This window comes from Pogona vitticeps, chromosome 3 (assembly GCF_051106095.1).
Source record: "Pogona vitticeps strain Pit_001003342236 chromosome 3, PviZW2.1, whole genome shotgun sequence".
Taxonomy (NCBI): domain Eukaryota; kingdom Metazoa; phylum Chordata; class Lepidosauria; order Squamata; family Agamidae; genus Pogona; species Pogona vitticeps.
The window spans coordinates 146,406,541-146,433,881 of record NC_135785.1 but is presented as its reverse complement, the minus strand read 5'-3'; the positions used below and the strand labels follow the sequence as shown (position 1 = coordinate 146,433,881).

General features: G+C 39.8%; 1 protein-coding gene across 2 annotated transcripts in view; it reads right to left on the bottom strand.

The window, feature by feature from the left end:
• Positions 1-536: 536 nt before the first annotated feature.
• The window catches only part of DZIP1 (DAZ interacting zinc finger protein 1), a 52,831-nt gene continuing 26,026 nt past the window's right edge, over positions 537-27,341 (bottom strand). Inside the window, exons 6-19 of one of the 2 annotated variants that reach the window (XM_072994696.2) lie at positions 25,941-26,078; positions 24,562-24,624; positions 21,355-21,495; positions 19,536-19,587; positions 19,260-19,349; positions 17,423-17,482; positions 15,399-15,541; positions 12,607-12,796; positions 11,242-11,371; positions 10,641-10,694; positions 8,952-9,151; positions 8,317-8,444; positions 2,793-2,970; positions 537-906 (exon numbers count right to left, since the gene is read on the bottom strand). In XM_072994696.2, coding sequence (XP_072850797.2) covers positions 824-906; positions 2,793-2,970; positions 8,317-8,444; positions 8,952-9,151; positions 10,641-10,694; positions 11,242-11,371; positions 12,607-12,796; positions 15,399-15,541; positions 17,423-17,482; positions 19,260-19,349; positions 19,536-19,587; positions 21,355-21,495; positions 24,562-24,624; positions 25,941-26,078 — 1,650 coding nt within the window. In that variant the 3' untranslated portion in view covers positions 537-823. The remainder of the gene's footprint in view (positions 907-2,792; positions 2,971-8,316; positions 8,445-8,951; positions 9,152-10,640; positions 10,695-11,241; positions 11,372-12,606; positions 12,797-15,398; positions 15,542-17,422; positions 17,483-19,259; positions 19,350-19,535; positions 19,588-21,354; positions 21,496-24,561; positions 24,625-25,940; positions 26,079-27,341) is intronic. The other variant, XM_078390805.1, reaches the window with a different exon arrangement.

Below are 27,341 nucleotides of genomic sequence, written 5' to 3'. Positions count from 1 at the left end.
CAGGACTCCTGGAAATGCTGGCTGAAACACAAAAGCAGTCCCTTATCCTTAATTCCTCCTTCTCCTCCTCTCCTATGCAAAAACACTCTCTTCTCAGTCAGTATTCCTCTGAGCCAACCGAGCCAGCCAGAGACTCATGTCACTTCTGGAAAGGCCAGGTGCCGTGTGACAAACAGTTGTCTCTGATTTCTGAATGGAGACAGGCAAGAACTATTCTCTGACTTTATTGAGGTGGAGTTCCTGGGAAAGCACAGAAAGAGACTCTGAGGGTTTGGATTGTGATCTTGACAGGCTAGCCGGAGTAACGTAGCTGTTAAAACATTGTTTCCATGTATCTCATAATAATGCTTGCAAGACCCATCCTGACACGTGTGCCAAACATGTGGAAAGGCCAAGCGGGATACCCTCTTGGATAGCCCACTTTTCTTCCGGAGGGACAAGGCTGCTAGCATCCTAAGAATCATCTACTAAAATGTGATGCAGTTTGCTTCCAAACTTTGGAATGTTGTGAATGTTTAGGAAGAAAGGAAAGAAGATTTTAAAGAAAATAATTTATTTAACATGTTCACATTTTCTCTGAGGTTTAAAAATGATTTTTTAAAATTACTTAAAACCCTGGTTCAGTCAATACTGTTTATTAATTATTTATTCTTTCCTGAAAGTGGAGAGCTGACAGATATACTTAAAGTGTCCTGTATTAAATCAAAGGGAAACTGAAGACATTGGAGTTGGTAAACAAACGTTCTTTGTTAACACACAAGAAGAAAAACGAACAGGAATCATACTGTTGTAGATAAAAAAAATCTTCTTTCCAAGAAAGCAGTCAGATCTCTGAAGAGTCACTCCAGTCTGTGACTGTGACTAAACTGCTTTTTAATGTACTACTTTTATCCACATCTTGAATGCCTATTAAAAAATAAAAAGCCAAATTACTTGTAATATTAGCATGAAATCTTACAAGAAAGTCTATCACTCTCCCATGCAATCTGTGAAACATTTTACAATTCTTTAATTTAGAAACTTATGTTCAGTCTAAATATTTTTTGGAAGAATTGTGATCTCCATTAACCAAGGCTATCCAGCATGAGATCTTTCCATGCTTTTGAGACGTTGCCTTAGTGCACAACTAGAAATGCCTGAATTCCATAAAAGCTGAATAAGTACTATATGTCTTGTTGCCATGTGGATTCTCCTCTCTTCATTAGTGATACATTGCTTCAGGAATCAGATGTGATGAATACAGACACTCATAGGAATCCAGGTCAGCACTTCATCTGCTCAGTGTTGTGGGGTTAGAGAAAGTGATCACATTTCAAATGACAGTCTGTGTATTTCAGTGCACACAAACTATAAATGTGAGATTTTATACGAAAGGTTTCTGAAATGAACATAATTTATGAGAGAAACTCGATGACTTGGATCCAGAGAGTTCTCTGCATGAGTAGAAAGCATTTCTTCTCATCCCAACTCCCATCTCCGACTTCACACTCCTGCTGTCATTTCACCACATTACATATTTCTGGAGAGTCCCTGATCCTCATGAGGCAATGCATGGAATGGATGCACGTAGGGTGAGTGTAATGGGATGGAGGGGAGAAAGACTACTTGGGCCATTGAAGTTCCAGTCAAGAACACAGGAAACTGAAACAGGCCACTGGTTCAACCAGCAATACCTGACAACAGTCTCCCAGGACTTCAGGTGGTGGTATTTCCTGGCCTTAACTGGAGATGCTGGAGATACAATCTAGAGCCTTCTACATGCACTGAATCTCCCCAGTGTGGCACTCAGTGTTTGCTGGTGGTCTCCCACCCAAAGCTTAACCAAGCCCAACCTTGCTTTGGTTCAATAATCATGTGATATTAGGCATGTTCAGGGTAGTATATGGTGGCTCTTTTTTAAATGCCACCCTAGATTTTTGGAGGCAGTACAAAACATGTCAGAAGGTGCCTTTTAAAATGTTTAGGTCTTCTTAAAGTTTTTAGGATTTAGAATATCAGCCATAAGTTTCTAATACTTAAATAACCACAATTGCTGTGAGGTACAGTGGACCCTCAACTTACAGATGACTCCACTTACAGACTTTTCAAGTTACAGACTTCTCTGGCCACAAAATTTAGGTTCGACTTGCAGCCAGAGAATCGACCTACAGACTGGAAAAAAACCCAAAATGGAACAAAAACAGCTGATTACGGATTAATCAGTTTTCAATGCATTGTAGGTCAATGGAGACTCAACCTGCAGACTTTTCGACCTGCAGCCACTGTTCCAATATGGATTAATTCCATTAGTCGAGGGTCCACTGTATCCAGAAATTCTGCTGAAGCATGATGCCTTGTCTGTCCATTGTATTACTTGGCAGAAATGTGTGTGCGTGTGAGTGCCTGTGGCAGGAGGGCATTAATCTGCATCTGGTCCCAGGATTGCCAGCCTCAGAAGCTTTTCACATAGCCCACTCTTAATTTTCTCTGGAGTGAACAGGAACATATTCCTGCTCAGAAACAACTCTTTCTAGACTATGTGTTAGAAAATTCCAGTTTAACTATGCTTCTAAACTATTTTACCATTGATTATAAGGTGCCTTCTTGTCTTCTTTGAAGAAGCAGGGTAAACGTAATTCAGAACAAATATTTTCCTTCTGTACCTTCAAAGGGCTGAGTAAACATGACCCTCAGCCTCAAGACATACAATTCTGGAGCAGTCACCTTCCTCTCCCACCCAGATATGCCAGGACACAACTAAGGCTGGGAGCATCAGGGCTGCTGACCAGCTGCAAGTGCTGTTACCAATATACCTTCATCCTTTTTTGGTTTTCCTGTTGGAGCTCCCCATGCATGGACCATGGATGCAGGATTTAAATTGTCCTTTTCAACTGGATTTACATTCTCAGTTTTCTCATCTTTTACGGGCAAGGGTTTTTCATCTTCCAGAAATGAGAAATCCCAATCATCCTCATCCTCAACATCTGTAAACTATCAAGAAGAGAAAAAAGCAGGATTTCTTAAACGTCTGACTTTTCCAATAAGAACAGTTCTGTTAAGTTTTTCCATGTACATGCTCTATAACAATAATGTGTGCTTAATCTGAACAACAAAGAACTGCTATGATTTGTGCTCTAAAACAAATAAAAACTGGGTCTGAGAAACATGCAATATTTATATGACTGAACAAAAACATCAACGAATGCTCATTAAGCTACAACAGTGAACAATGCAGTGGTCACCACTGATAGGAGGCTTCTATACACAACGTGAAACCAGAAAAAATAGAACAATGGTTTATAAACTCTCATGCCCTCCCTTCTTTACTGTCTGCGTCAACTACTGAATTTTAAATTTTTAATGGTAAATTAAAAATAAATACAAAAACGTACTATCTCATCTCTCCAATGCTGTTTAGCATCTATATGAGGCCACTGGGAGGGGTCATCAGGGAACGTGGGGCTTCGTGTCATCAGTACGCTGATGATACTCAGCTCTACATCTCCTTTTTTCCAAAAACAGTGGATGCTGTCTCGTCCCTTGAGCGCTGGCTGGGGGCTGTTCAGCAATGGATGCAGGAGAATGGACTGAGGCTGAACCTGGGCAAGATGAAGGTCCTTCGGGTGGGTGTCCCAGACATCAGTGTTTTGGGAAACTCCCTCTCTTTTGTATCTCTTCAGATGATACAGAATGCGGCGGCCAGACTTCTTACAGGGGTGAAAAGGTACCAGCATATTTTCCCCGCGCTGGCCTCCTTGCATTGGCTGCCCATTTGTTTCCACATTGATTTCAAAGTTCTTACCATGACATATAAAGCCCTAAACTGTTTAGGACCTTGATAACAGGCAGAGCTCCTCCTCCCACCCAGTTCTGCCAGAGTCACTCATTCCAGCCAGGCTGGGCGGCTGAGGGGCCTAACGCCGAGGGAGGTCCAGAAAGAAAGAATGAGGAACCGGTCCTTCTTGGCAGTGGCCTGTCGCCTCTGGAACAACTAGCCTGTGGAGATCCACCTGGCTCCCTCTCTGGGTGTCTTCAGGAGTAAAGACCTGGTTATTTGGGCAGGCTTTTCCTCCTGCCTTATCTTAATTTCTTATACTTTTGCCATCTTGGATTTATCCATATGTTTATTGGTCTAACTGTTTTTAAATTTGTAATGCTGCCAAAACAGACCTTTGGTCTAGATGGGTAGGGTAGAAATCTAATAAAATAAAATAAATAAATGAGTACTAAAATTATTTTAAACTTAAAATAGCAGAGATAAGAGTTCTTGTCACAAAATAGTAATAAAAATGCAATAAGAACTATACAGTCATGGCCAAAAATATTGGCACCCTTGCAATTCTGTCAGAAAAATGCAACCCTTCTTTCTGAAAACTGTTGCAGTTGCAAATGTTTTGGTACTCACATGTTCATTTCTTTGGTTTGCATTGGAACAAGACAAAAATGGAGAAGAAAAGTCACATCTGATACAATCCCACACAGAAACCCAAAAATGCACTGACAACAATTATTGGCACCCTGTCTAAATTGTAAGAAATAATTCCTTTTTAAGCATGTGATACTCCTTTAACTTGTATTTAGACACACCTGTCGCAAAGTAAGAGATGCGGGCAATAGAGTAATCACACTTGCAACCAGTTAAGATGGACAAAAGTTGACTCAACCTTTGTGTTGTGTGTGACACTGAGCATGGAGAAAAGAATGAAGTGTAAAGAGTTGTCTGTGGATTTGAGAGAGAAAATGGTGGAAAAACATTGACAATCTCAAGGCTACAAGTCCAACTCCAGAGATCTTACTGTTCCTGTGTCCACTGTGCGCAATGTCATCAAGAGGTTTACAGCCCATGGCACTGTAGCTAACCTCCCTGGATGTGGATGGAAGAGCAAAATTACTGAAAAATTACAATGAGGGGTTGTTCGAATGGTGGATACAGAACCCAGATTAATTTCCCAACATATTCAAGCTGATCTGCAGACACAGGGTGCAACAGTGTCAGCTCGCACTATCCGTCACCATCTGAATGAAAAGGGACGCTATGGTAGGAGACGCAGGAGAACATCATTGCTGACACAAAGGCATAAAAAAGCAAGACTGGAGTATGCCAAAACTTATGTGACAAAACCACAATCCTTCTGGCAGAACTACTGTAGGCAGATAAGACAAAAGTAGAGCTTTTTGGACATCAGGACACTGTTTACAGAAAAAGAAATGAGGCAATCAAAGAAAAGAACACAGTCCATACAGTCAAACATCGTGGAGGTTCAAAGATGTTTTGGGGTTGCTTTGCTGCTTCTGGCACTGGATGCCTTGACTGTGTGAACGGTATCATGAAATCAGATGATTACCAAAGAATTTTGGGGCACAATGTAGTGGCCAGTGTCAGAAAGCTGTGTCTCCACCAGAGGTCATGGGTCTTCCAGCAGGACAATGAACTGAAAGACACTTCAAAAAGCACTCAGAAATGGTTACAAACAAAGCACTGGAGAGTTCTGAAATGGCCAGCAATGAGTCCATATCTGAATCCCATAGAACACCCATGGGGAGATCTCCAAACAGCAGTTGGGAGAAGGCATCCTTCAAATCTGAAGGCCCTGGAGCAGTTTGCAAAAGAAGAGTGGTCCAAAATTCCAGTAGAGAGGTGTAAGAAACCCATTCATGGTTACAGGAAGCGATTGATTTCAGTTAATTTTATCCAAAGGGGGTGCTACCAAATATTAAGTTAAGGGTGCCAATAATTTTGGCCAGTGCATTTTTGGGTTTCTGTGTGGGATTGTATCAGATTTGACTTTTCTTCTCTTTTTTGTGTTGTTCCAAAGAAATGAACATGTGAGTACCAAAACATTTCCAATTACAACAATTTTCTGAGAGAAGGGTTACATTTTCTGACAGAAATGTAAGCGTGCCAATATTTTTGGCCATGACTGTATGTTTGACACAGTATTGTCTCCGTGTGCGAAAATGGACCCATGTAACACTAGCCAAGTTACCTTAAGAATTGCTTGTAATAGCATTTAATGTGCTATAGTATTTTAAGAACCCTACAAGAGAAAGCTGTATTTTCTCAACACAGCATATGGAAAATTTAGGCTTAAAGATGCCAGCTTTCCTGCAATGGCCTTAAAGAGGTAATAAGAGTGGACAAGATCTGAGCTAAGAACTTTGTTCATGCTCTTATTCCTATTTAATCAATCAGATCTCCACTGTCAATAAGAGTTCAGAATTCTTCTCTGAATTTAATGAAAACCAAAGAGTCCACAGCCCTCTCCTGTCTATCCTGTGAGGCCTCTCTGTCCCCAAGAGTCCTTTCTGGTCTCCAACACAGTTCTCCCCCGCATCTTACTTTGGCTGCTTTGAAGCAGTGGTGCTGATGCCAACCGAAGGGGTGGGCCCAAGGAAAAAGGACACCTTCACTGCAGGATCCCTCTTTGCCTAGCTGTTGTACCACTGCTATGCTTGAAGTTCTGAGAAGCTGATTTCAGAGGGGACAATGCTGGGCAAATGTAATGACCTTGCTTGCATAGTTTTTACTCCATTGGGGCTGCCATGTACCTTCATTTGTGCAGCTACTAGCAGTGCCACCATGACCCCCCCAATCCCACCTAAGCAGCTGCAGGCTTTCATTTGCTGCTGCCAGCCCCATCACTTGAATAGGTGAAAGGCTGCTGCTTGCTGACAATTCAGTGGTTCCTTCTCCATCCTCTTCCCTCTACTCTAGTCCTATACCAAGCCAAGTCAACAAATCTTATTCACTTGTGGCAATGGCTGTCAGTGGATCTTTCATTCTTCCATACAAGAAGAAAGAAAGTAAGTAGAAGTGGCTGACGATGGACAGAAAGAGACTGCAGTTCTGGGTACAAGCTATTCTCTGTCTCTCTTAATCCCCCTCTTTCAATTTCCACTTGCACAGCATCCATTCGTGGTGGGGTTTGGTGGCGCATGTATGGATTCATAAATGGCCACTAGGACAAACAAAAGGACAATGCTTGACATCATAAAGGAAACTGTAACAAAGACAAGAGGAGGAAGAAGCCACCCTACTGTCTTCAGCATGTTTATCTGGAGATCCCTTCTTTATTGCAAATCCCTAGAATTGTGTTCACATCGCTCAGTTTGGGAACAAGTCAAACAAAATATGTGAATGTGTACCAAAGTGTACAAATCCAGTATGAAGAAAAAACCTATATGTTTTCTCCTTACAATATATTTTAACATCTTTATGCCTTATGCATCTGAAATGGAAGGAGAGAAAAATGTTGCTATCTGAGTCACAAGTCTCTTTCTTCTTTAGTTTTTCAACTGGTAATAGCGTGAGACGGCCTTCTCCAAAAAAACAAGATGCACAATCTGAGTATCTGGTAAAGGGGAGACACACTTATTAACATATGAACATGCATGAGGGAGGACTCGGAATCTCTGGAAAATTAATCTTTTCCCATTTGAATTGTCCTGCTGCTTTAGGATATCTGTGAGATACAGCAGCTTTGCTTCCTCTTTCCAACTCAGTGGTCCCAAATGCCAGTGCTACTTTCCACATGCAATTCGCAGAGAGCTTTACTACAGCAGTTTGTTGAAGGTAGGGCACTGCTTTACCTGTCATGTACTTTAAATCTCTCTTTTTGCATGGCTGCAGCTAAAGCTGTCCCGAGAGACCTCCATGTACATCATATTCCTACTTCACTTGAACATGAGTATATCTTTTGAGTTATTTAATTTACTGTTCATAATCTGAATGTTTAATTGGCTGTTAACATTGGAGGTCAGAATCCTACTGTTTTTACATACATGGAAGACAAATCACAGAAGCTAATGCAGCATGTGACAGCTGAGGAGGTGCCGTGCACACGCCAGATTCTGCGAACTCTCTTTCACACATGTATGATGCAATAGGATTATAGACTGAGTGTTTAAATCATTTTTTTTACTTCTGTGGTTATTTTACAATGATGAAGTGTTTTAGCTGTTGTTTAATACTGTAATTTATTTTATTTTTTTAGCTGTATTTATCTTTTAAGCATTCTGTAAGCTACCTTGAGTCTCTTTATTAGGAGAAACATAGCATGTAAATGAAGTGAATGAATGAATGAATGAATGAATGAATGAATGAATGAATGAATTTGACAGCTCAGTCACAATTACCCTGAGCAAATACTGACCACAGAGGTCCTATCAACAGATACAAGATAGTTAGCAGAATGTAACAAAAATGCTTTGGAAAGAAACCTTTTTTGTCAGTAGATTATATACTAAATTTCCACTCAAATGTAAAGGGAAGAGTTTGAGAGAAGAAAACATGTCTCAATATAGATACAATCTTTAAACCATAAAACCATAAAATACCTTTATTCCACCGGTACACTGCTCAGTGGGTTCCGGACCAACATTAAGTCCTCCAGTTGGCTTGCTTTCCTTTTCTTGGCTCAAAGGAAGCTTTTCCACTTGTTCAGTCCCTTTTTGGATAAGGCTGCCTACATGATTGTGAACATGAGATATATGGTCATCCGATGAACCAAAGGTTTTGCATTAATGGTGCAATCTCTCAAGCATTGCTGCTGTACCTATCGCGTTTTGTTCCCATTACATTTATACTTAAGATTACACAGTGGTCTCACCTGGGAGATCATATTTTGGGGATTCAGGTGTATTTCAGCACTAGCCTGAACATTTAAGCACTAGCCTGTTAACAAGCAAACAGGCACTGCAGGCAGGTGATTAAGTGGGCTGAGGCAGAAAAGAGGGAACAGTTCATCCCTTCTTTGTACACAAGCACAGAAAACAGATGGGCAGTGGGAGGAAGATTCCCCATATTCCACACCCAATTAAGAAGGCAGAGCTCTCTTTCATTGTACTTTGCAAACCTCCAACAGACTATAAAGATGACAGGTCCCAGGGCGAATGTAGCAGTGACATCCCCCTGTAAGCTTCAGCATGCCTACAGTTCCTCCCCAAGGCTGCCCACAAATTGATTTGCATACTTCTTGAAGGCTGAGAATTGGCTTTGATTTCTTCCACCTCCTCTTCTTCAGATGAGCTCATATCACTCTGGCTTGCAAATCTGGACACGGCACTCTTGCTGTTGCTCTTGGATGCTTTGGGCTGTGATAATTCTGGTGAGATGTAAGACTGCAAGATGCCATCCTCTTCCACTTCCTCCTCTGAGGTGAATGGTGGCGTTCTAAAAGAGGGGAGAGAAATCTGCAGATTCATCCTGTTCCAGTAAAAATAAATTAGAACACACAAACACCGGAGCAAAACTGTGATTCAGCCAAATGTTCATCAACCATGTTGTCACATTAACCACTTTTGCTAGTTTCTCTGTATTCTCTCTTCAAAGTGGGAAAAAGCAGGAGAGAAGTCACCCTGCCCAACTCCGATGAAGGTTAAAAATACATATTTTTGCTCTCTGCACCAACGGAGCCCCACTATCCATGTGAAACAGCAAGATGCCATTTCTGCAGAGAAAGAGGATATGAAGGGATGACTTTCCCCTTATACTATGTGTGGTGCTAGCAGTAACAGCATAGGGAGGGGGGATAAGGAGGGTCCAGGACTGCCTCTGAGGGTTCACAGGTCCCCTACACTGGTTTAAGTAAGGAAAACAATCTAGCTGATTTTAGCCTGATTAGCAGGTGTAATCAATTAGTCATTTTCATTGGTGGTTCATGACTATCATTTTGTGTGTAAACAGCTGTAGAGAGGATGTAGAGAATAAGCACAACTGCAGGCCTGTCTTGGAATTCATAACAAAGCAGTATCGACATACAAATAACTCAAGAACTCATTGGCCTGAACTGAACTGCTAGCCTCCTCTGAGAAGGTAAACCTACTGAATCAATTGCCAAACAGGACGTCAATACTGAAGGAAACTGAACCAATTCAACGGCTGTACTGAAGTTGGGACTAGCAACTGGAATGGGTTGCTGACATCTGATAACAGTTAAGGAGTCAGAGGAACGTCAACAGAGCTTCGTTTTAAGAGTGGGATGTCTCGCACAGCCTCCCTTCTCTCACAGTCTTGTGTTCTGTCTACATTAATAGGCCACTTGTCCCTTTACCCGAAGCATGCATGTACAGTAATCTGTCCTTTTTTGCCTTCATTAGTTAAGAGTCTAGAATTTGGGAGGGAGAGTTGTATAGTCTGGATTAGGGATGTCAGTCTCTCAGCCTTTTGTTCTAAGAGAGAAACTAAGTGATCATTCTTTTATCTGTGGCATGAGATTTCTTTGCACAGTATGTCCCCCTCAACTCAAGAAATCCCACAAGACTTCCCAGAGGTTTCCTGGTCATTTTTTTCATGCCAGGCTGTGCAAGATTATTGACATTTCCTGAGCAAAATGGCATCTTTCCTGCACATGATTCACCTCAAAGGGCATTACGCTGCATAAAATCTGTTAGTTCTTCCTGCACAGAACAATGGATGAAAAATTATAAACAAAAAACAAAACAAAACAAAACAGGGAAGACAAGACTGGGGTTTTGTTTTCAGGAGAAGCTGGGAAATTTCCATGATGTGACTGGGAAAGGAGGGAGTGTCACTGGGGAGTTCCAACATGGCAAAATGTAGCAAATCTCCAAGAACCAGAAAATTTCCAAACACTTGTCATATCCCTAGTTTGTATTCACACCTCTCTGTAATAATAAAAACCAAACAAAGGAAAACTTACGTAACACTGTGCAGATTCCTAGAAATTTCATCTGCTAAAACACTGTTTTTGCTTCTGGAAGAAAAAACAAAACCGTGATTTTTAGCTTTCGTTGCAAATTTGTCCAAAACAGCCTTCTATAGGAGTAAATTGCATATTTATTTTATTTATTTTATTTATATCCCGCCTATCTGGTCAGTTAAGACCACTCTAGGTGGCTAACAGCATAAAATAGTATAAAAAAATTTAAATAGAAGAAACCCTAGGAGAGGGAGGAAACAATAGGAGAGGGAGAGGAGAGGGCATCAGGAAAATGCAGATATTTAGTTCTAATGCTGCTCTAAACATTAATGGCTTGGAAGTGGCTTGCAGTTAACTTAAAGGTAACACAAATAATTTAGTAAATATTTAGTAAACTGGTCAGTATTGTCTTCATGAACACGATACATATTGCTTCTTAGATGTGCAAGGAAATATATGAAGCATATTTAATTTCCTTAATTTTTCCTTCTTTTTCCAATGAAAGACAGCTTACCAATAATTAAATTAAGTTAAATTAAAAAGTAAAAAATGTAAAACAAATTGCAAATAGTTAACATCTTAACCAAAAGGTCCCACTTACTTTGGTGTGGATGTGTTCTCAACAGCAATTGCTCTTTTTACGGGCTGGCGTTTGGCAATGGAAGAACGTTTTACTGGCTTTGTTAACACTGTGGATAAGGAACCTCCTATGTGAGCTCTCCTCTGTTGAACTGCAATGAAAACCAAATTATAAAGTAAGCCAAACATAGGCAGTCCAAAGAGGAAGATGCATGTTGCTATTAAGGAATACTCAGCGACATCATATCTGCCAAAGCAAGAAAAAAACCCACAAAGAAATATTTTCTGTTTTCTTTTTGCTAGTTGAATTGTGCTTAACAGAACTGCTTCTGGAAGCTTTTTGAACTCCTTCCTTAATATCTTTTTATTGTACTTGATTTCAACAGGCCTTTGGCTTCTTCAGTCACTGATTTTTTTCAACGTCCTTCTGAATGTTAACACAGTCATCTGCTTTCACTATCTCTTTTGAATCATTAATTTTAATCTCTATAACCTGCCTTGAGCATTTACCAGAAAACAGAAAAATTGGGTATAAAACAGAAATTAAACAAGGCAAAGAAATGTGCTCAGAACATACGCTTGTAACTTTGCTTCCCTATGTTGGATAGCAATTTCATAAAACAGATGCTTTAAATACATTCTAGGATAAGAAAACAACTCTTGTTCCTCACCACCACATGCCCACCACAGAATTACACAATTGGGAATGTAGCATTAATACTTGGCCCCCAAGTATTGTGCTGTCATCGTGCCAGATCACAAATTCCACTTCTGTAGACAGGAAGGGAAAGAAGCTAATTAAATATAGTACAGCAGTTCTATTCATGCCATGGATGACATGACTATCAGTGGTGCAGTGTCACCCCACTTCGCAGGGTTGAACTTCCAGGACTTTTTTAATAGTTAGGGATCAGCTTAATTGCAATCCTTCCAGAAAATGGGAGAGAGAAGGATTTTTCCCTGGAAAAGTACATTGTTGCAAGTTATTCTGTTGTAATGTGAAGTATTTGAGAGTGGTTTGGGCTTAAATTATTAAAGACCCTGTTTATCATATGTTGATATGGACTGATTCTTTTGCCTGCACTTTAGTACACTTTTTATGAGAGGGTGCACATGGGGACTGTCTCAATGAGCTGCTGTATCTCCAAATTTACCACCACAACACTGCCAATTATCATCAAAAAGCACGACTACAAAGATATAGATAGTTTATGAATCTATTGTTTGACCATAGGACAAATAGTCAGCTTTTAAAAAATAGCTAATCAACAAACCAGAATATGCCATATAGAGATAGGGATCAAAACAATTTGTTCTATAGAATATTCATAGATGGGGGATTTAGGATTTGAAGCCTGGTTACAGGAGAACCTAAAAATTGCCACACCTGATGAAAGATGAGGGCTGGAAAGAAGCCGGCTGCAAGATGCTCTTTCTGCAACTCTGAAGCTGACTTGCCGTTCAAGCTCTTCTCGAATATGCTGAATGTTGGGAACTTGTTTCTTTCTCTCTTCTCTAGCAGATTCAACAGACTCTAAGACTCTGCTCAAATGATCACTTGGGATGCCACGAACGCCCTGGGGGTAGGGGGAGATTGGACACCAATATATTGTTTAATACTTTACAGATGTTCAGATTACTTTTGAGGAACAATTCCATTTTTCACTTTCAGAGAATGTACAGATATACTTTTGCAGGATGTGGACATTACAAAACACATAACTTCATTGCAAGTGCTACCTTTTTATAAAAGGCTAGATCTTTCACAAAAGTGATTATGTTGCACAGAAGAGAAATCAAACTGCTTTCCCTTTTACAGGATTGGTTTGTAAAGTCACTTTCTCAGAGAGATCACTTTACTAGGAATGACGTATATCTGGAAAGATTTGAGACTAGACCTAATGTGACTGAGTAGATTCACTAGGCTGAGAGAAAAGCAAGCATGAAGCTATCTTATACAGAGCATGGAATGTCACAGGAAGGAAAATGAGAATTTACTTGCATTTAATCACCATCAAGTTGCACAAGGGAATTCAGGCTTCCCCAGGTCTCTCTGGATTAACTGGCTATACAGGGAATGAGAGGAAGCCTTATTTCCACTTGTTTGCAGCTCTATTTATAGCCCAGAAGGTGATGCAGATAATAAGCTGTAAACAATGCTTCTTCATCCTGTTAGCTCTGCCATAGGCTGTTTAAAAAGAGAAAGAGGCTTTGCTAACCATTAGCTATTTAAAGAAGAAGAAGAAAGGAAAAATATTGCTGATGACTTTAATCACTGCTCCCTGAGTGTGTGCTGGCTTCCTCCAGTCTGGTTTAAAAAGAAAAAAAAGAGGAGAGACTTTGTTTACCCTTAGCTGTTTTTAAAGAAAAGAAACATGCTTTGCTTGTCATTCTCTTAGTGTGTGCTACATGGTGGGTTTTCTGCACTGGTTGAAGTGATCACATACCTAAACTGATGTCAATAGATCTGGTTTGTTTGTTTGTTTTTAAATAGAAGCACCAGTAGCAGAAAGGGAAATTTAAGTTGGGGGGAGTGGAGAGAGACTCCAAGGTGATCTGAATTTCCCTCTGCCTCATGTGGTCAATGGAAATAAAATGCAAAACAGCCTGCCTCAAACCCTTAGTATTTCCTTCATTCTCCCCCCCCCCCGCCCCAGGTAGTTGCACCCTGAGTCAAGCCACTGGTCTATCTTGTTTGATAGTAATGGCTCTCTATGGATTTAGGAATATTCCTTCTTCTTAGTTCAACCTGGAGAGATTTGGTATTCCTGGGTGCTTTTCAATCCAAATGCTAACAAGGCCTGACCATACTCCATAAGACTGGAGTGTTGAAAATGAAATTAGTACACAGTCTGTTACTACCCACTCTAACTGCAGTGCTCAGTGATTAGAGATCTAGTGCTCATAATATTTGGGATTTTTTTTATGATATGCTGAAATCGTAGAAATCAGAAATACAGACTGTTTATACTCAGATAACTGAAAAATAGCCCTGTACGTTGGGGATGAAACTTCACTGAAAGGCAGTGGTTTTCTTTCAATATATGGCGTCATATTCCCAATATAATTTCAACTCAAGCATCTTTTACAAACTTTGGTTTTCCGCCCCTAAAAACAGCCAGAATGAAGTTATACGTTAAAACTCATTGCTCCAAGAATTTTTGTCACTTTTTCTTGCAGAACTATCAATTATAGTAGCAATGACACATCTTAGACACTGCAGTTTTAAATTAACAGAATAGTTTTGTCTTTGGAGCATGTATGAAATACTATTTAAAACACAGTATTTTCTTCTACTATGTATAAGGAATAGACTCCCAGTGTGATATAGCGGATAGAATGATGGACTAGGATTCTGGAGAACAAGGTTTGAATCCCTGCTCAGCCATGGTAATACCACTCAGATATCTTACTTACCTTGAAAGCTCTATTAGGATCGTTATAAGTTGGTTCCAACTTGATGGCACAGAACATACAAATACACACGCATTAGGAATAACAGTGGAACCAGTTACCTCAGGAGTTGGTGAGTGCTCCAACACCAGGGGCATTCAAGTAAAATTTAGATAATCACCTGGGAGTTATGCTTTGATTGTATTCCTGCACTGAGCAGGGGGTTGGACTTGATGGCCTTGTAGGCCCCTTCCAACTTCACTTCTCTATGATTCTATTTCTACTTGTAATCTTGCCTCCCTTCTTTTATTTTCTTTTTAGTATTCTTGATTTATTTTTGAGTAGACTATAAGTTTGGAAAATCCACACATGTTGCTAAGTTTTACTCAAAAATATTGAAATTCTGCCGAATTAGTTAACTCATTTTTTGCCTAATATTCATGATGCAGTCCAAACCAACCACTTGGATGACCCATCAGTTTCAAGGATGCAACTAAGGAAGCATTTAACTCTCTCCCACTGCCATTAGCGGAATCACAGACTTAGAGAAATGAAATGGGTTCTGAGAATAATCAAGTCTAACACCTACAGTACTGAAGCAAGAAATCCAGAACTAAAGCAACTCAGATGGATAGCTTTCCAACCTCTGTTTAAAAACCTCCAATGAAGGAGAGTCTACTACCTTCCAAGGTATTGCTGGAGTGCACCAAGCTGGAGGATGCAGAACTAAATTGAAATGGAGAAGCATCTTCATTTTCATTTCAAAATAATTTAAAGAAATCTTACTGATTTGATTCCCAAGGATTCCAACTTCTCTGCTAAAGTCTGCTCCAAAACAACTCTCAGCTCTTTTGTTAAAGAAGGATTGCTCTTCAGTGTACTTATTACATGCTTGCTCCTCTCTATTCTTGGTGAATGTTTCTCCTTTTCTAAAACAGAATAGAGTTTTTAAAATTCAAAGATACAAAATATCATTATTAAGCATCAAGCAAACACACAATACTTTTAAAAAAGCAATACTGAAAGTCATCACATAAACATGTTTCCACTGTATCTTGCCACCTGTATTTTATTGTCTGATTGAATCCAACTTTTCACTTCAAAATAAAACAAAAACACAAGTTTGGCTACATTTCAGTTTGGTTGTAGATCAAAGTTCAAGTCTTAGCTTGGCGATAAAGGTCACTGAACAATCCTTCTTCATCTTTCTTTGTTGATCTAACCTATGCATGCCCAAATCCCGATTTAACGTAATGTATCTAGGTTCCATTGGGACATGGTGGTGCTGCAGGTTAAAGCGCATGTATCTAGGTCCTATCGGAACGTGGTGGCACTGCAGGTTAAACTGCAGAAGCCTCTGTGCTGCAAGAAGACACGACGGAGTGAGCTCCCGTTGCTTGTCCCAGCTCCTGCCAACCTAGCAGTTCGAAAGCATGTAAATGCAAGTAGATAAATAGGTACCACTATGGTGGGAAGGTAACAGCATTTTGTGTCTAGTCGCACTGGCCACGTGACCACGGAAACTGTTTACAGACAAACGCTGGCTCTACGGCTTGGAGACGGGGATGAGCACCACCCTCTAGAGTCGGACATGACTGGACTAAATGTCAAGGGGAACCTTTACCTTTACCTTTACCTTTATCTAGGTCTTAAAAGCAACATCAGAAAGCAGACCCCCAACTGTTCAATTCACTTTACAGTGCACCTTTTCACTTCCTGGAAATCTCCATAACTAACAATTATATTTGGGCATCTTCACAATCATATTTCATGCATGAGTTCTGGCATGTTCTATCTACATACATATTATCCATGAGTGGCACTACTGCAAGGGTATGCAGTGACTCTACAAGTATTTAATCTCCTGTTAAGCTGCGTTTTATCAGTGTATGGGATGTTCTATGGGGTATGTGTAAGGAATTGGCAAGAGAACATATATGTAAAAGTGGTGAAACTTGTGCAGTAAGCATAAACATGTTTTTCAATATTTATTCTCTCATAGCAGCACAATGTGAAGCCTGTGACATGTTTATATGCAAACTTGGACACAGTTCTACGTAAGAAAAACAATACAGTATTTCAAAAAGATACCATATAAAGTTGAAATGGCTTCCAACCAGCATAAGGAGACAGCTTGGTTAGTTAATAGCGCAGTTTTTATAACAACAAAATAGGTTTTGTAGTCATTTAGTAAATATTTATATAGCTAATTCTCACAAAATAAGAAAGTAAATAAACTGAATCTTGCTATGACCTCCTCAATGTGAACTGATCAGATAGAAGCAACTGTAAGTACTGCAGTCCCATGAATTATAGTCCAGGAATAATCCAGCGGTGGCATAAAAGTTAAACATAACTTGCAAGAAAATTTAAATGCAGTGCCTGGAACTTCTTCCCAAATTTCCTCCTTCATTTAAAAAGCAAGATATCCTATGTACCCCCTTTCCAAGGAATCCAAGAAAAATGAAGGTAGTATCAATTGCCTCCAAAGGAAGATAGAAGATAGTAATTAGATTGATCTATGAGAAAGGAAGTGACTGGATGTTTTCGAAGACTGGCTGTTGAGAGTTAACAGGCAGGCAGGAAGACCAAGCAACAGAAAAGACTGTTTTTGGAGGAGTAATGGTGGGCATATTGGGGTGCCTACATGGCACTACTGAATGATTCACGGGCGGAAAACTAGCCTACTGGAAAACAAGCTGGAAAATAGTGTTACAATGCCTTGGAAACCCCCCTTGTGTGTACATTTGTATCCCCAGTAAAGCACTACCATTTTAGGACACAATAACTCTGATTGGTCCTATTATTACCTTTTTCCTCCTCTGGAAGCTCCTGTATGGGCTCCAGCATGTGCACCAAGGGGGCCTGTTCTAATAATGAGGAAACACAGGAAGAACACAAACAGGAAGACAGATAGACAGGGCAGAAGCAGGTCAAGATAAAAGTCTAGAGGGTGAAAATTATGCAGAAGAATATATGGAAGTGCCACACTTGATTCTTTTAATTCTGATTCACTTTGAAGCCCTGTTAAATGCAGTGACTTACAATGGAGTTCATTAATGCTTGTATTCGCATGGACTAGTATCTGCAACCACTAACATGTGAAGGAGCAAATTATTCATATTACCATCTTCATTTACTCCAGTGTTCTTCCACTGTGTCTCACATCTGGAAGCACAGCAGGTAGGACTTTTCATAACAAGGTACTTTGAGATTAGACCTGGGTTTTTTTCGGGTGTTTCTCTCTAACTGCCATGTGTCTTGGAATCACAGTCCTCTTTCCCATTCCCCCCTGAATCAAATCAATTAGGGGCGTGGAGAAGGAAATACATGGTCCCAGATCTTACTCTTTAGTAAAAACCACTTCCCTGCTTGAAGACTGGGATCTCTCTCTCTCTCTCTCTCTCTCAGACAAACCTTTTAATCAATTCCTGGATCCAGCCAGTTGATTCCCTCATGTTCGATGCAATAAACCATGAAATAAAGCCATACAATACTAAAACAGTCTGTTGCTAGAAAAGGGTAAGAGAAATGGCTTAATTCTTCTCCTCTAGGCATAATTTTTAAATTAATTCTGAGAAAGGAAGGGGGAATGGAACAGGGTAGGAAGACAGGGAGAGAGAGAGAGAGAGAGAGAGAGAGACAGAATAGAGATGCAGAGATAAATAAAATAAACAATCACCACCTAAATCATCCAGAATTAGTATTCAAACTGAACCCAACCACCTTTTTTGCATAGTGAAAAAAGTTCATTCTTATTTGCATGTTCAGACATATCTGAAATCTGCCAGCTATATGGAGAGAACATACTATGGTACTACAGATGCAGAACTAAGTATTACCCTAATGCTTGTCCACAGTAGAGAAAATGAAACAGATTAAAAACAATGAATGAGGAACATTGCCTTCCTCAGCACTCCTAGTCCAATTATTTAAGCTGGTAGCTATCATATGAAAGGACTGCCACCACTTGCACCAACATGACCCTAAATATATCTGTGAGATCCAAGACATGATGGCCATTTCAAACAACTGAATATTTTTGAAGCTGAAATGTGACAGTTGCAGCTGCCATGTGATAAATACATCTGTGAACAGGTCCTGGGGTAACAGCGTTTTATAGCAAGCTTTACAGTAATTCATTTCCAACATCACTAGTGATTCTGCAACTTCTTGAGGTACATGCTTAATTAGACCATTACTACACAAATAACTTTAGTTCAAAGTTTATTCAAGGCTGAATTTGCTATTAGATCAACTGATATAGATGCCCCAGGTAGCTGGTTGTAGGTGCTTTTAATTTTGATATTTTAATGCCCTTTTTAATTGCTGTGCTGGCGTAGTGTAGATATGGTTTCTGCTTTAAGTTCCAACATCTCCTGGGCCTGACTGTAACTTACTTTTATCATTATGGGATTTATGCTCAAAGTTTAAAGTTGAAATGAAGTATAAATAATTATTATAGAGGAATAAAATGGCAGCATCTTTCTTTTATATCAGTGAGCTCTAACAGTGATCTTTCTCAAACCCATGTGAGATAAATATAGTAGGAAAAATTGCTGTGTTAATTAAATTTAGCTACTACTTATAATTATCCCGGAGGACAATGAATGGATATCGATTTGCATATCTGTTAAAGAAACTCACCACGCATCGATGGCAGACTTGATTTAGGCTGAACAATGGCAGATGGCAGACTTGATTTAGGCTGAACAATATTCTGTGCTGAAGCTTTCACTGGAACAGATAAAGAAAAAGATATAAACTACAGTGCCTTATATTTCTGAACAGACTTTTAAAAAGGCAAAATATAAAGCACAAATTATTTCCTGGATGCATAGGTGTTAGAAAACAATGATCAGCAAACAGTGAACTCAAAGCACGGCCATTTTAGAGTCTTCCCTGCTTATAATTTCCACTTACCACCAGACGACTTGATGCTTTCTACTGATTTTCTTGATGCCAGTTTTTGTATCTGAAATGCAACAAAATGGGATTCACAAAATAGGTCCAAAAGATGAAATGGTATAGCATTATTTAAACATCTTTCCTTTTTTTCAAATGCTATGAGAGAAAAGAAGATAAGGCAGGACTGCAACAGTTTTAGCTATGTGTCCCTGACAGCCAAGCCCCTAGACTTGTGCTTTCCACACCCACTTTTCCTGGTATGCTATGTCAATAGCCTGCTCCCAACCAAAGCAAGGGAACAGTGCCCTTATGGGTCCGGATGAGTTCCAGCAGTGATTCAGGTAGTTCTACATAACCAGGAAGGAGATGATGTCTTTAATTTTGCTCTGCAGGGAAGTCCACAGAGATCAAAAGCATCAGGTCAGTGCCACCATAGCAAGCTGATGCCAACAAGATAATGCCAAAGGTTAGAGGAAGCGGTCATACATTCCAAGCTACAAATATAGGCTGTAACACTATGAATATTTATCTAGTTCTACAAAGCAAGGTACTCCCCATCAATGGAGGGAGGAAATTCCTGCAACAATTTTCAGTGTCAGGGTGAAAAATAAAGAATTGTTTTGGTGGACAGGAGGGAAATTTATTTTTTTTATGTTACAGCATAGTAAAACAAAGCCACTCTTTCCTAGACTAGATCTACACCAAGGCAGATGAAGAAGGTTCCATGCTGACACTGTGCACTGGTATTTCTTTTGCTGCTGAGTTAATATATAGCTTTCTCTCTATATGCTGTGGAGGGAAAAAGCCCAAACAGATGCCATTTTAATCCAGCATGGAGGGTGACACTGTGTGAAACAACAAGAGTGACTGTAGATTAAGGAAAGGTTAATGGGGATGTGTAGATCCAGCCTTACACTTCCCAGCTTGTACAGGGTGAAGGAGGGAAGTAATGTTACAGGAAGCCAGAATATCAGGAAAAGCTTTTTAACTGTTAGAACAGTACAGCAATTACCTTTGGAGGTGGTGAGCGACCCGACACAGGGGGCATTCAAGAGAAAGCTAGACAGATATCTATCAGGTGCACTTTGGTATGGATTCCTTCATTAAGCAGGGTGTTGGGGGGCCCTTCTAACTCTCTTATTTTATGATTCTGTGATGTAATGACTAGCTGCCTGCATTGGCTGGGTTGATCTAAGGACATTAGCAGATGTTGGCTGGCTACCAACTTGCTCTTTATCTTCAGCTACTTGGATCAATCTGGCAAATAACCAACATGTCAGCAGCTACTGTTGCTACTTCACTGGCCAGCCAAGTAGCTAGCTAATATGTCACTGCTTCCTGTTATCCCCCCCAACCTGTCCCATAAAAAGAGAAGGGAACAGCATGGAGCTGCTTCCAGTAGTCAGGTGACAACCAATGAACTGTTTCAGTGGAGAGGAGGGAAGTCTACATCTTTTTAATGCAACCGTGTAGTAAAGCAAAGCCATCATAAGGTGATGGGGAAAAGAAGCACAATAGTGTCATCTTCTCTCCCAAAAACATTTTCTTTCTTTTTTTTATCCCCATCCCTACAAATTGATGAAATGTCCTCTCTGATTCACCCCTTCAAAATATGCCTGCAAATCAGGGGAACAGGCAAGGCATTTCCCAACAGCTGTATACTTTAGAAAAATAAGATTACTGTCTTTAAGAACACACACTGTGAAAACTTTGAGGTTATAACGTTCATTGCATCATCACTGAAAATGCATTTGCGATTTCCCTACTTTAAAAAGAGAAGTACTTTGAGGTGCACTGAGATTTTTGGTTCACAGTAATATTGGACACAACCAACCTGATACTTTTGTGCAATTATGAGATCATTTTGCTCTTGAAGACTCTGTCCTAATTCTTCTATTCTCTTCTTATAGAAGCTGTTGCTTGCATTGAGTGCCTCACCCATTGATGCTTTCAGTTTCTCAATTTGTGATGTGAGCTGAGAACATCACATACATACAAACGAACAAAAAATATTAAATGTATATAAATGTGACTGATAACATCCAAATATTACACTATTTGAAGGGGAAAGTTTTTTCTACTTAGAAGTTTCACCTCAAAAACACTTCTCATACAGTCTAAAAGCCAGCTCCAGCTCCCATAGCGATCTATTTGGCAGACAGACAACTATAAACTTACAGGGCTCTTTCACCATACAGTATTTAAGCAATGGAAAACCTTCACTTGCAACACAAAACTGATTGTTCGAAGGAATTTTTATTTTCAAATAGTTGCATGTACTGTATTTAAATTGGAGGCTGTATCTTCAGTTAAATAATGTCTTCATTGCTATTTTGGTCTTTCTTTGGAAAAAATTTTCTATGAGAAGCACTAAGAGTGAGCCAGACTATTAGGAGAGACAGGGAAATAAGTATGTGCACCATTCTTCATGACGCTCTTTCAAAGAGAAAGAAAGGCATCTCAGTGGTGAATGAACATTTAGGTAAAGGTACACCACTCCACGTTGCTCTATTATGGGAAACATTTCTCCTAAATTTTCATTTTACACTGGGATCTGGAAATAAATTAATAGCCACTCAACAAAAAAAAATCTACTTTTGTATATAATAGAGAAAGGTAAAGGTTCCCCTTGACAATTTTTGTCCAGTTGTGTTCGACTCTAGGGGGCGGTGCTCATCCCCGTTTCCAAGCCATTGAGCCAGTGTTTTGTCCAAAGACAATCTTCCGTGGTCACATGGCCAGTGCGACTTAGACACGGAACGCTGTTACCTTCCCACCGAGGTGGTCCCTATTTATCTACTCGCATTTGCATATTTTCGAACCACTAGGTTGGCGGGAGCTGGGACAAGCGATGGGTGCTCACTCCGTCACGTGGATTCGATCTTACGACTGCTTGGTCTTCTGACCCTGCAGCACAGGCTTCTGCGGTTTAGCCCACAGCGCCACCACATCCCTTTGTATATAATATACTCTGCTTATATTTTGAGAGCTATCTCCAGTGCTTCCAAATTAATTACATGTGAAAGCTATTGTGACTAGAGATGGGGACAAATAAAAAAAATGGTGATTCATTTTGATCCATTATTTGTCAAGGTTAACAGATCAACGAATGCAATATTCTTCGATGAATCGACGAATCGATCCGTCGATTCATCTGCACTTTAAACGGCTATAACACTGGCACCCAACGACCTAGAGACACCAAATTTGCAGGGAAGCTTCCTCGGGCGCTTTTCCACAACACCTAAAAGTTAGGTGAAGATTGGATCATGGACCCCTGAGTTATATAGTCACAAAGAGGACCCCCCAGGAACTTAGAGACTCCAGAATCACAATGGAGCTTTCTATGTCTTTCCCCAACACGCCAGCCAACCTTGGTGAAGATTGGATATCAGACATCTGAGTTATCCACCCACAAATTGGGCCCCCCCAGGAGAGTTTACCACATGGCACAGAAGCCCATTCTGCCTTCCAGATGCCAATCAGCTGATCAGAAGCCGAAATGCAGCCAGCCACACACACAGCCAGCCACCCCAACCTAACCCCACACCACCTTCCTTTCCCTACCTTAGCTCCCACCGACACTCCCTTACCTTAATAGCTATTGCCAGGTCTCCATCAGGCCTTCACAGCCACGGCGTGTAAAAAGGGAGACTGGCTGCCCTTTGCAAAGATGGCAGCTGTGGCTTCATTTAGGGTAGAAAAGCTTCAGCTGCCATCTATGCAAAGGGCAGCCTGGATTCCCTTAAAGCAGACTAAGGGAATCCACGCTGCCCTTTGCATAGATGGCAGCTGCAGCTTCCCTACCCTAAATGAAGCTGCAGCCGCCATCTTTGGAAAGGGCAGCTAGTCTCCATTTTTACATGTGTGGCTCTAAGGCCAGAAGACCTTGGCAGCAGCGATTAAGGTAAGAGGGTGTCGGTGCTGGTGGGGTGGGGCCTAAGGTAGGGAAAGGAAGGGGGTGGGGGTAGGCTGTGGTACTGGGTGGCTGTGTGGGTTGGTGGCTGCCTTTCTGCTGCCGATCAGCTGATCGTCGGCTGGTAGGCAGAATGGTTTTGTTGTTGTTTTCTTTGAATACGAAGGTCAGATAAAAATGGGTAAATATTCATCCCTACATATTTGTGGGGGTCTCTGGAATCCACAAATACAGATCGATGCATATTTAACAAATCGATTATATTCGTCGGAAAAACCAATCCGTTTTTGTATTCGTCCCCATCTCTTATTGTGACACACAAAACACCCCTATGGGGAAGACAGGGATATTTCTCCACAGACACTTCTGACTTTCCAGACCACATCCCCACAGCAAAAGCAAAACAGCTAAAGGACACAACTGAGATTTAATTTTATTAAACTACAGATACTTTTTTTTTCCTACACAGAGAGCAACACACAGAAAAAATGTATGCCTAAAACCAGACAGATATGTTGATGGGACTAATCTATAATGTTCTTCTTCAACCCTGAGAAACTGTCATATATATTGAATTTATCTGACCTTATGTTGTTAATCATCTTATGCATTGCAACAGAAAGAGAGGACACAGATTGATTTAACAATGAGCAACGCAAAAATTAAAACTGGCTCACTGAAACGGGAGAAAGAAGGGGAGAAGAAGCAGGAAGGAAAATAAAGTCTTTAAAAAGAAATGGGGGGAACAAAGGAATTAAACTGGAACATTACTAGTGAAAGCATAAAGTTGTACATTACATGGGTACACAGTACTCATCAAACAAAGAGTCAGACTTAAAGAACAGAGCAATCTTACACATATTGTTTTACAGAAGCAAAGGATACTGTATTCAGTAGAACACACTCCTAAAACTGCAACCTGTTTTGCAATGGAAGAAATAATCATGAATTGTTTGGACAGCAGCTCAACAGAAATATTCAAATACATTATACATAACTAGAAGTGATTTTAAACCACCAGTGGATTGCCAGAGTTGCACACAGTATTAAGAGATAAAGTTCACTTCTGTTTCATTTAACTACAAATAAGGTAGTTATATACAGCAAATCACCACATAGCTTTACCTGCTGTTTTTCATTTTCATGGTCTTCTTGAAGAGCTTGTATTTTAGAAGTCCATTTAGTTTCCTGAATGAAACAAATAAAGTTGGATCACTTCAAATAAGCCTTAATGACATTTAAATTTGGCTTTAAAGCTATAATAAACACATACTATACATAAAGAACTGATATGAATTGCTGCACAAGAAAAGTAACCATGTAAGATGGTCTGTAAAATGCTGATGTTAGAATATGAACATAATACTTCACAACATAATGACTCAGTTTTAAAAAAATCATATTGCTTCTTTGTAAGAAAGCAAGCTCAAATACTATTTAGAATGGGGCTGAAAAATTATATCACTTCAAAATTTTACAGGTATTAATTTGCATGGTTATTGTGGGTTTTTCGGGCTCTTTGGCCGCGTTCTGAAGGTTGTTCTTCTGAAAATGCCAGCCACAGAGACTGGCGAAACATCAGGAAGAACAACCTTCAGAACATGGCCAAAGAGCCCGAAAAACCCACAACAACCATTAGATCCCGGCCGTGAAAGCCTTCGCGAAGACATTAATTTGCATCTTCATTTGCTTTGTGTGTGTGTTATCTAGTTTGCACTTTGCAGGACAGTTGAGTAACAGTATTTGTTTAGATAGTAATAGCTGAAGTCACAGAGGGGATAACTGAGGAGTATTTTCAGCTTTGGGACTGGGGATGGTAGTTTGAAGCTGTGTTAGTAACTCTGTAGTGAATGTTGTCTTCAAACAAAATCTCAAAACTTTAAGGTGCGATTATGCTACTAGTCTGGGCATAGCAAAGCATGATGTGATACACTGTGGCAGAACTAAACAAAGCCATTACTTCCTCATATGATTTGCTGCTTATCTAGCTACTATTATAAGAAATACAAATTATGCATCTATCCACATAATGTGTAGCTTGTGATTAAAAACTATGGTCACAATTTTCAACGACTATGCAATTCCACCCAAGGAAACTAAACCGACAAGAGCTCCCCACAACTTCAAAACCATGGCGGCTGTGTCAAAGCAGTTTTGTGATATGGCATTAAGTGTGGGACAGAGGAGTTCTGGTATTGTGATGAAATAAACATCCCATTGAGCATGGCTAAGCCTATGGTCATTATTTTCTTATCCTTGCTCATAAATCTATTGTGCCACATTATGCATTTCTAGTATTATAAAAAATGCCTGAAGAGCATTCATGGGTGAAAGTACAGTTGATCACGATTCTGGAAAACAACTATATAAGCCTGTAATTCTCAAAATGTTATCTATTTTTCTCAAGAAAACACCAGTATGATCTAAAGACCACCATATGAATGCTCTGTCTGGGGACAAGATAACTTCATACTGAAAAATGCCTAAGATGCGTGTTAATTTACCTGTCTCTCAAGAAGCTCTGTTATGGTCTGCTGATCTACAGCATTCCGATGTTTCTCTTCTACAAATTCTCTGCTATCCTTTAATGTACCTAAATTGGATTTTAGGTGTTTGTTTGACTTCTGTACTTCCAATAAGTGCTAAAAATGAAATAATAAAGAGATGAAAGCAAAGATACATTGCAAATAAATAAATAAATAAACACACAAACAAATGCTACAACAATTGTACCCAACCTGATGTCCTCTACTGACGGTGGCAGCTGAGATGATGGGAGCTGCAAACCAACACATTGCATGGGACATTAGGTTGAGGATGGTAACAGTAGAGAATAAAATTTTTTAAAAAATTATTTTAAAGGGATAAATAAATTGGTATGTAAAAATATTTTCTAGCTGTTAAAATGTGGTAAAATACAATGATCAGCACAGGATTTATTACAATTACCAACAACCCTGATAACAGAAATCTAACAACTTTCTTGAGTTCAAACTTTTAACTTAAGCTTTAATTTATTCCTCAGTCTCACTTTTGAACACTCACCCTTTTCCAATTGTGTACACTCTAAGCCTCTCAGAAAAGTCATAAACATACAAATCATAAACTAGAGGATAAATATGACTTGATAGAGTAAACTGAAACTTGGTGGGATGACTCCTATGACTGGAATCCAGCAATTGAAGGATATAAATTTTTTTCTGAAAGAACAGAAAAAAAATAGAAAGGGAGGTGGAGTCACACTATATGTCAAAAATACATATTCCTGTACAGAAATACAGGAGGATGAGCTTAGTTCTCCCATCAAAAGCCTCTGGATAAATATAACTGGGGGGGGGGGGACAAAAACCACGTGGTTGCTGAAGTCTATCGGTAACCACCAAATCAAGGAGATGTAGATGAAATCTTTGAAAAACAAACTGTAAGAATTTCAAAGGACATGATATAATAGTAATAATGGGAGATTTATCTGTTGAGAGCCAAATTCTGCCAGATATGACCCTTCCAAGAAATTCCTGGGTTGGGTTGCTGATATTTTTCTCCTACAAAAAATGGAGAAAGAAAATAGAGGATGAGCTATCCTTTACTTGATTCTAACCAATAAGGATGACTTGGTGAAAAAAGTGGCAGCAAGAGCAATTCCGGGGGAAAGTGACTATGTTCTATTTCAGTTACTGATTTCAAAGGAAACCAAAGCAGATTGTAGCCACACGTGGATTTCAGGAATGCCAGCTTTCATTAAATCAAAACAATGATAAGTAACGCCCCACTGCAGGAGATCCTAAAAGGAAAATGAGTTCAAGATGGGTGGAAGCTTCTTATAAATGGAAATTCTAGTGGCACAACTACAAACAATTCTAACAAGAAAAAAACATGGAGGACAGCAAAAAAAGACCAATGTGGCT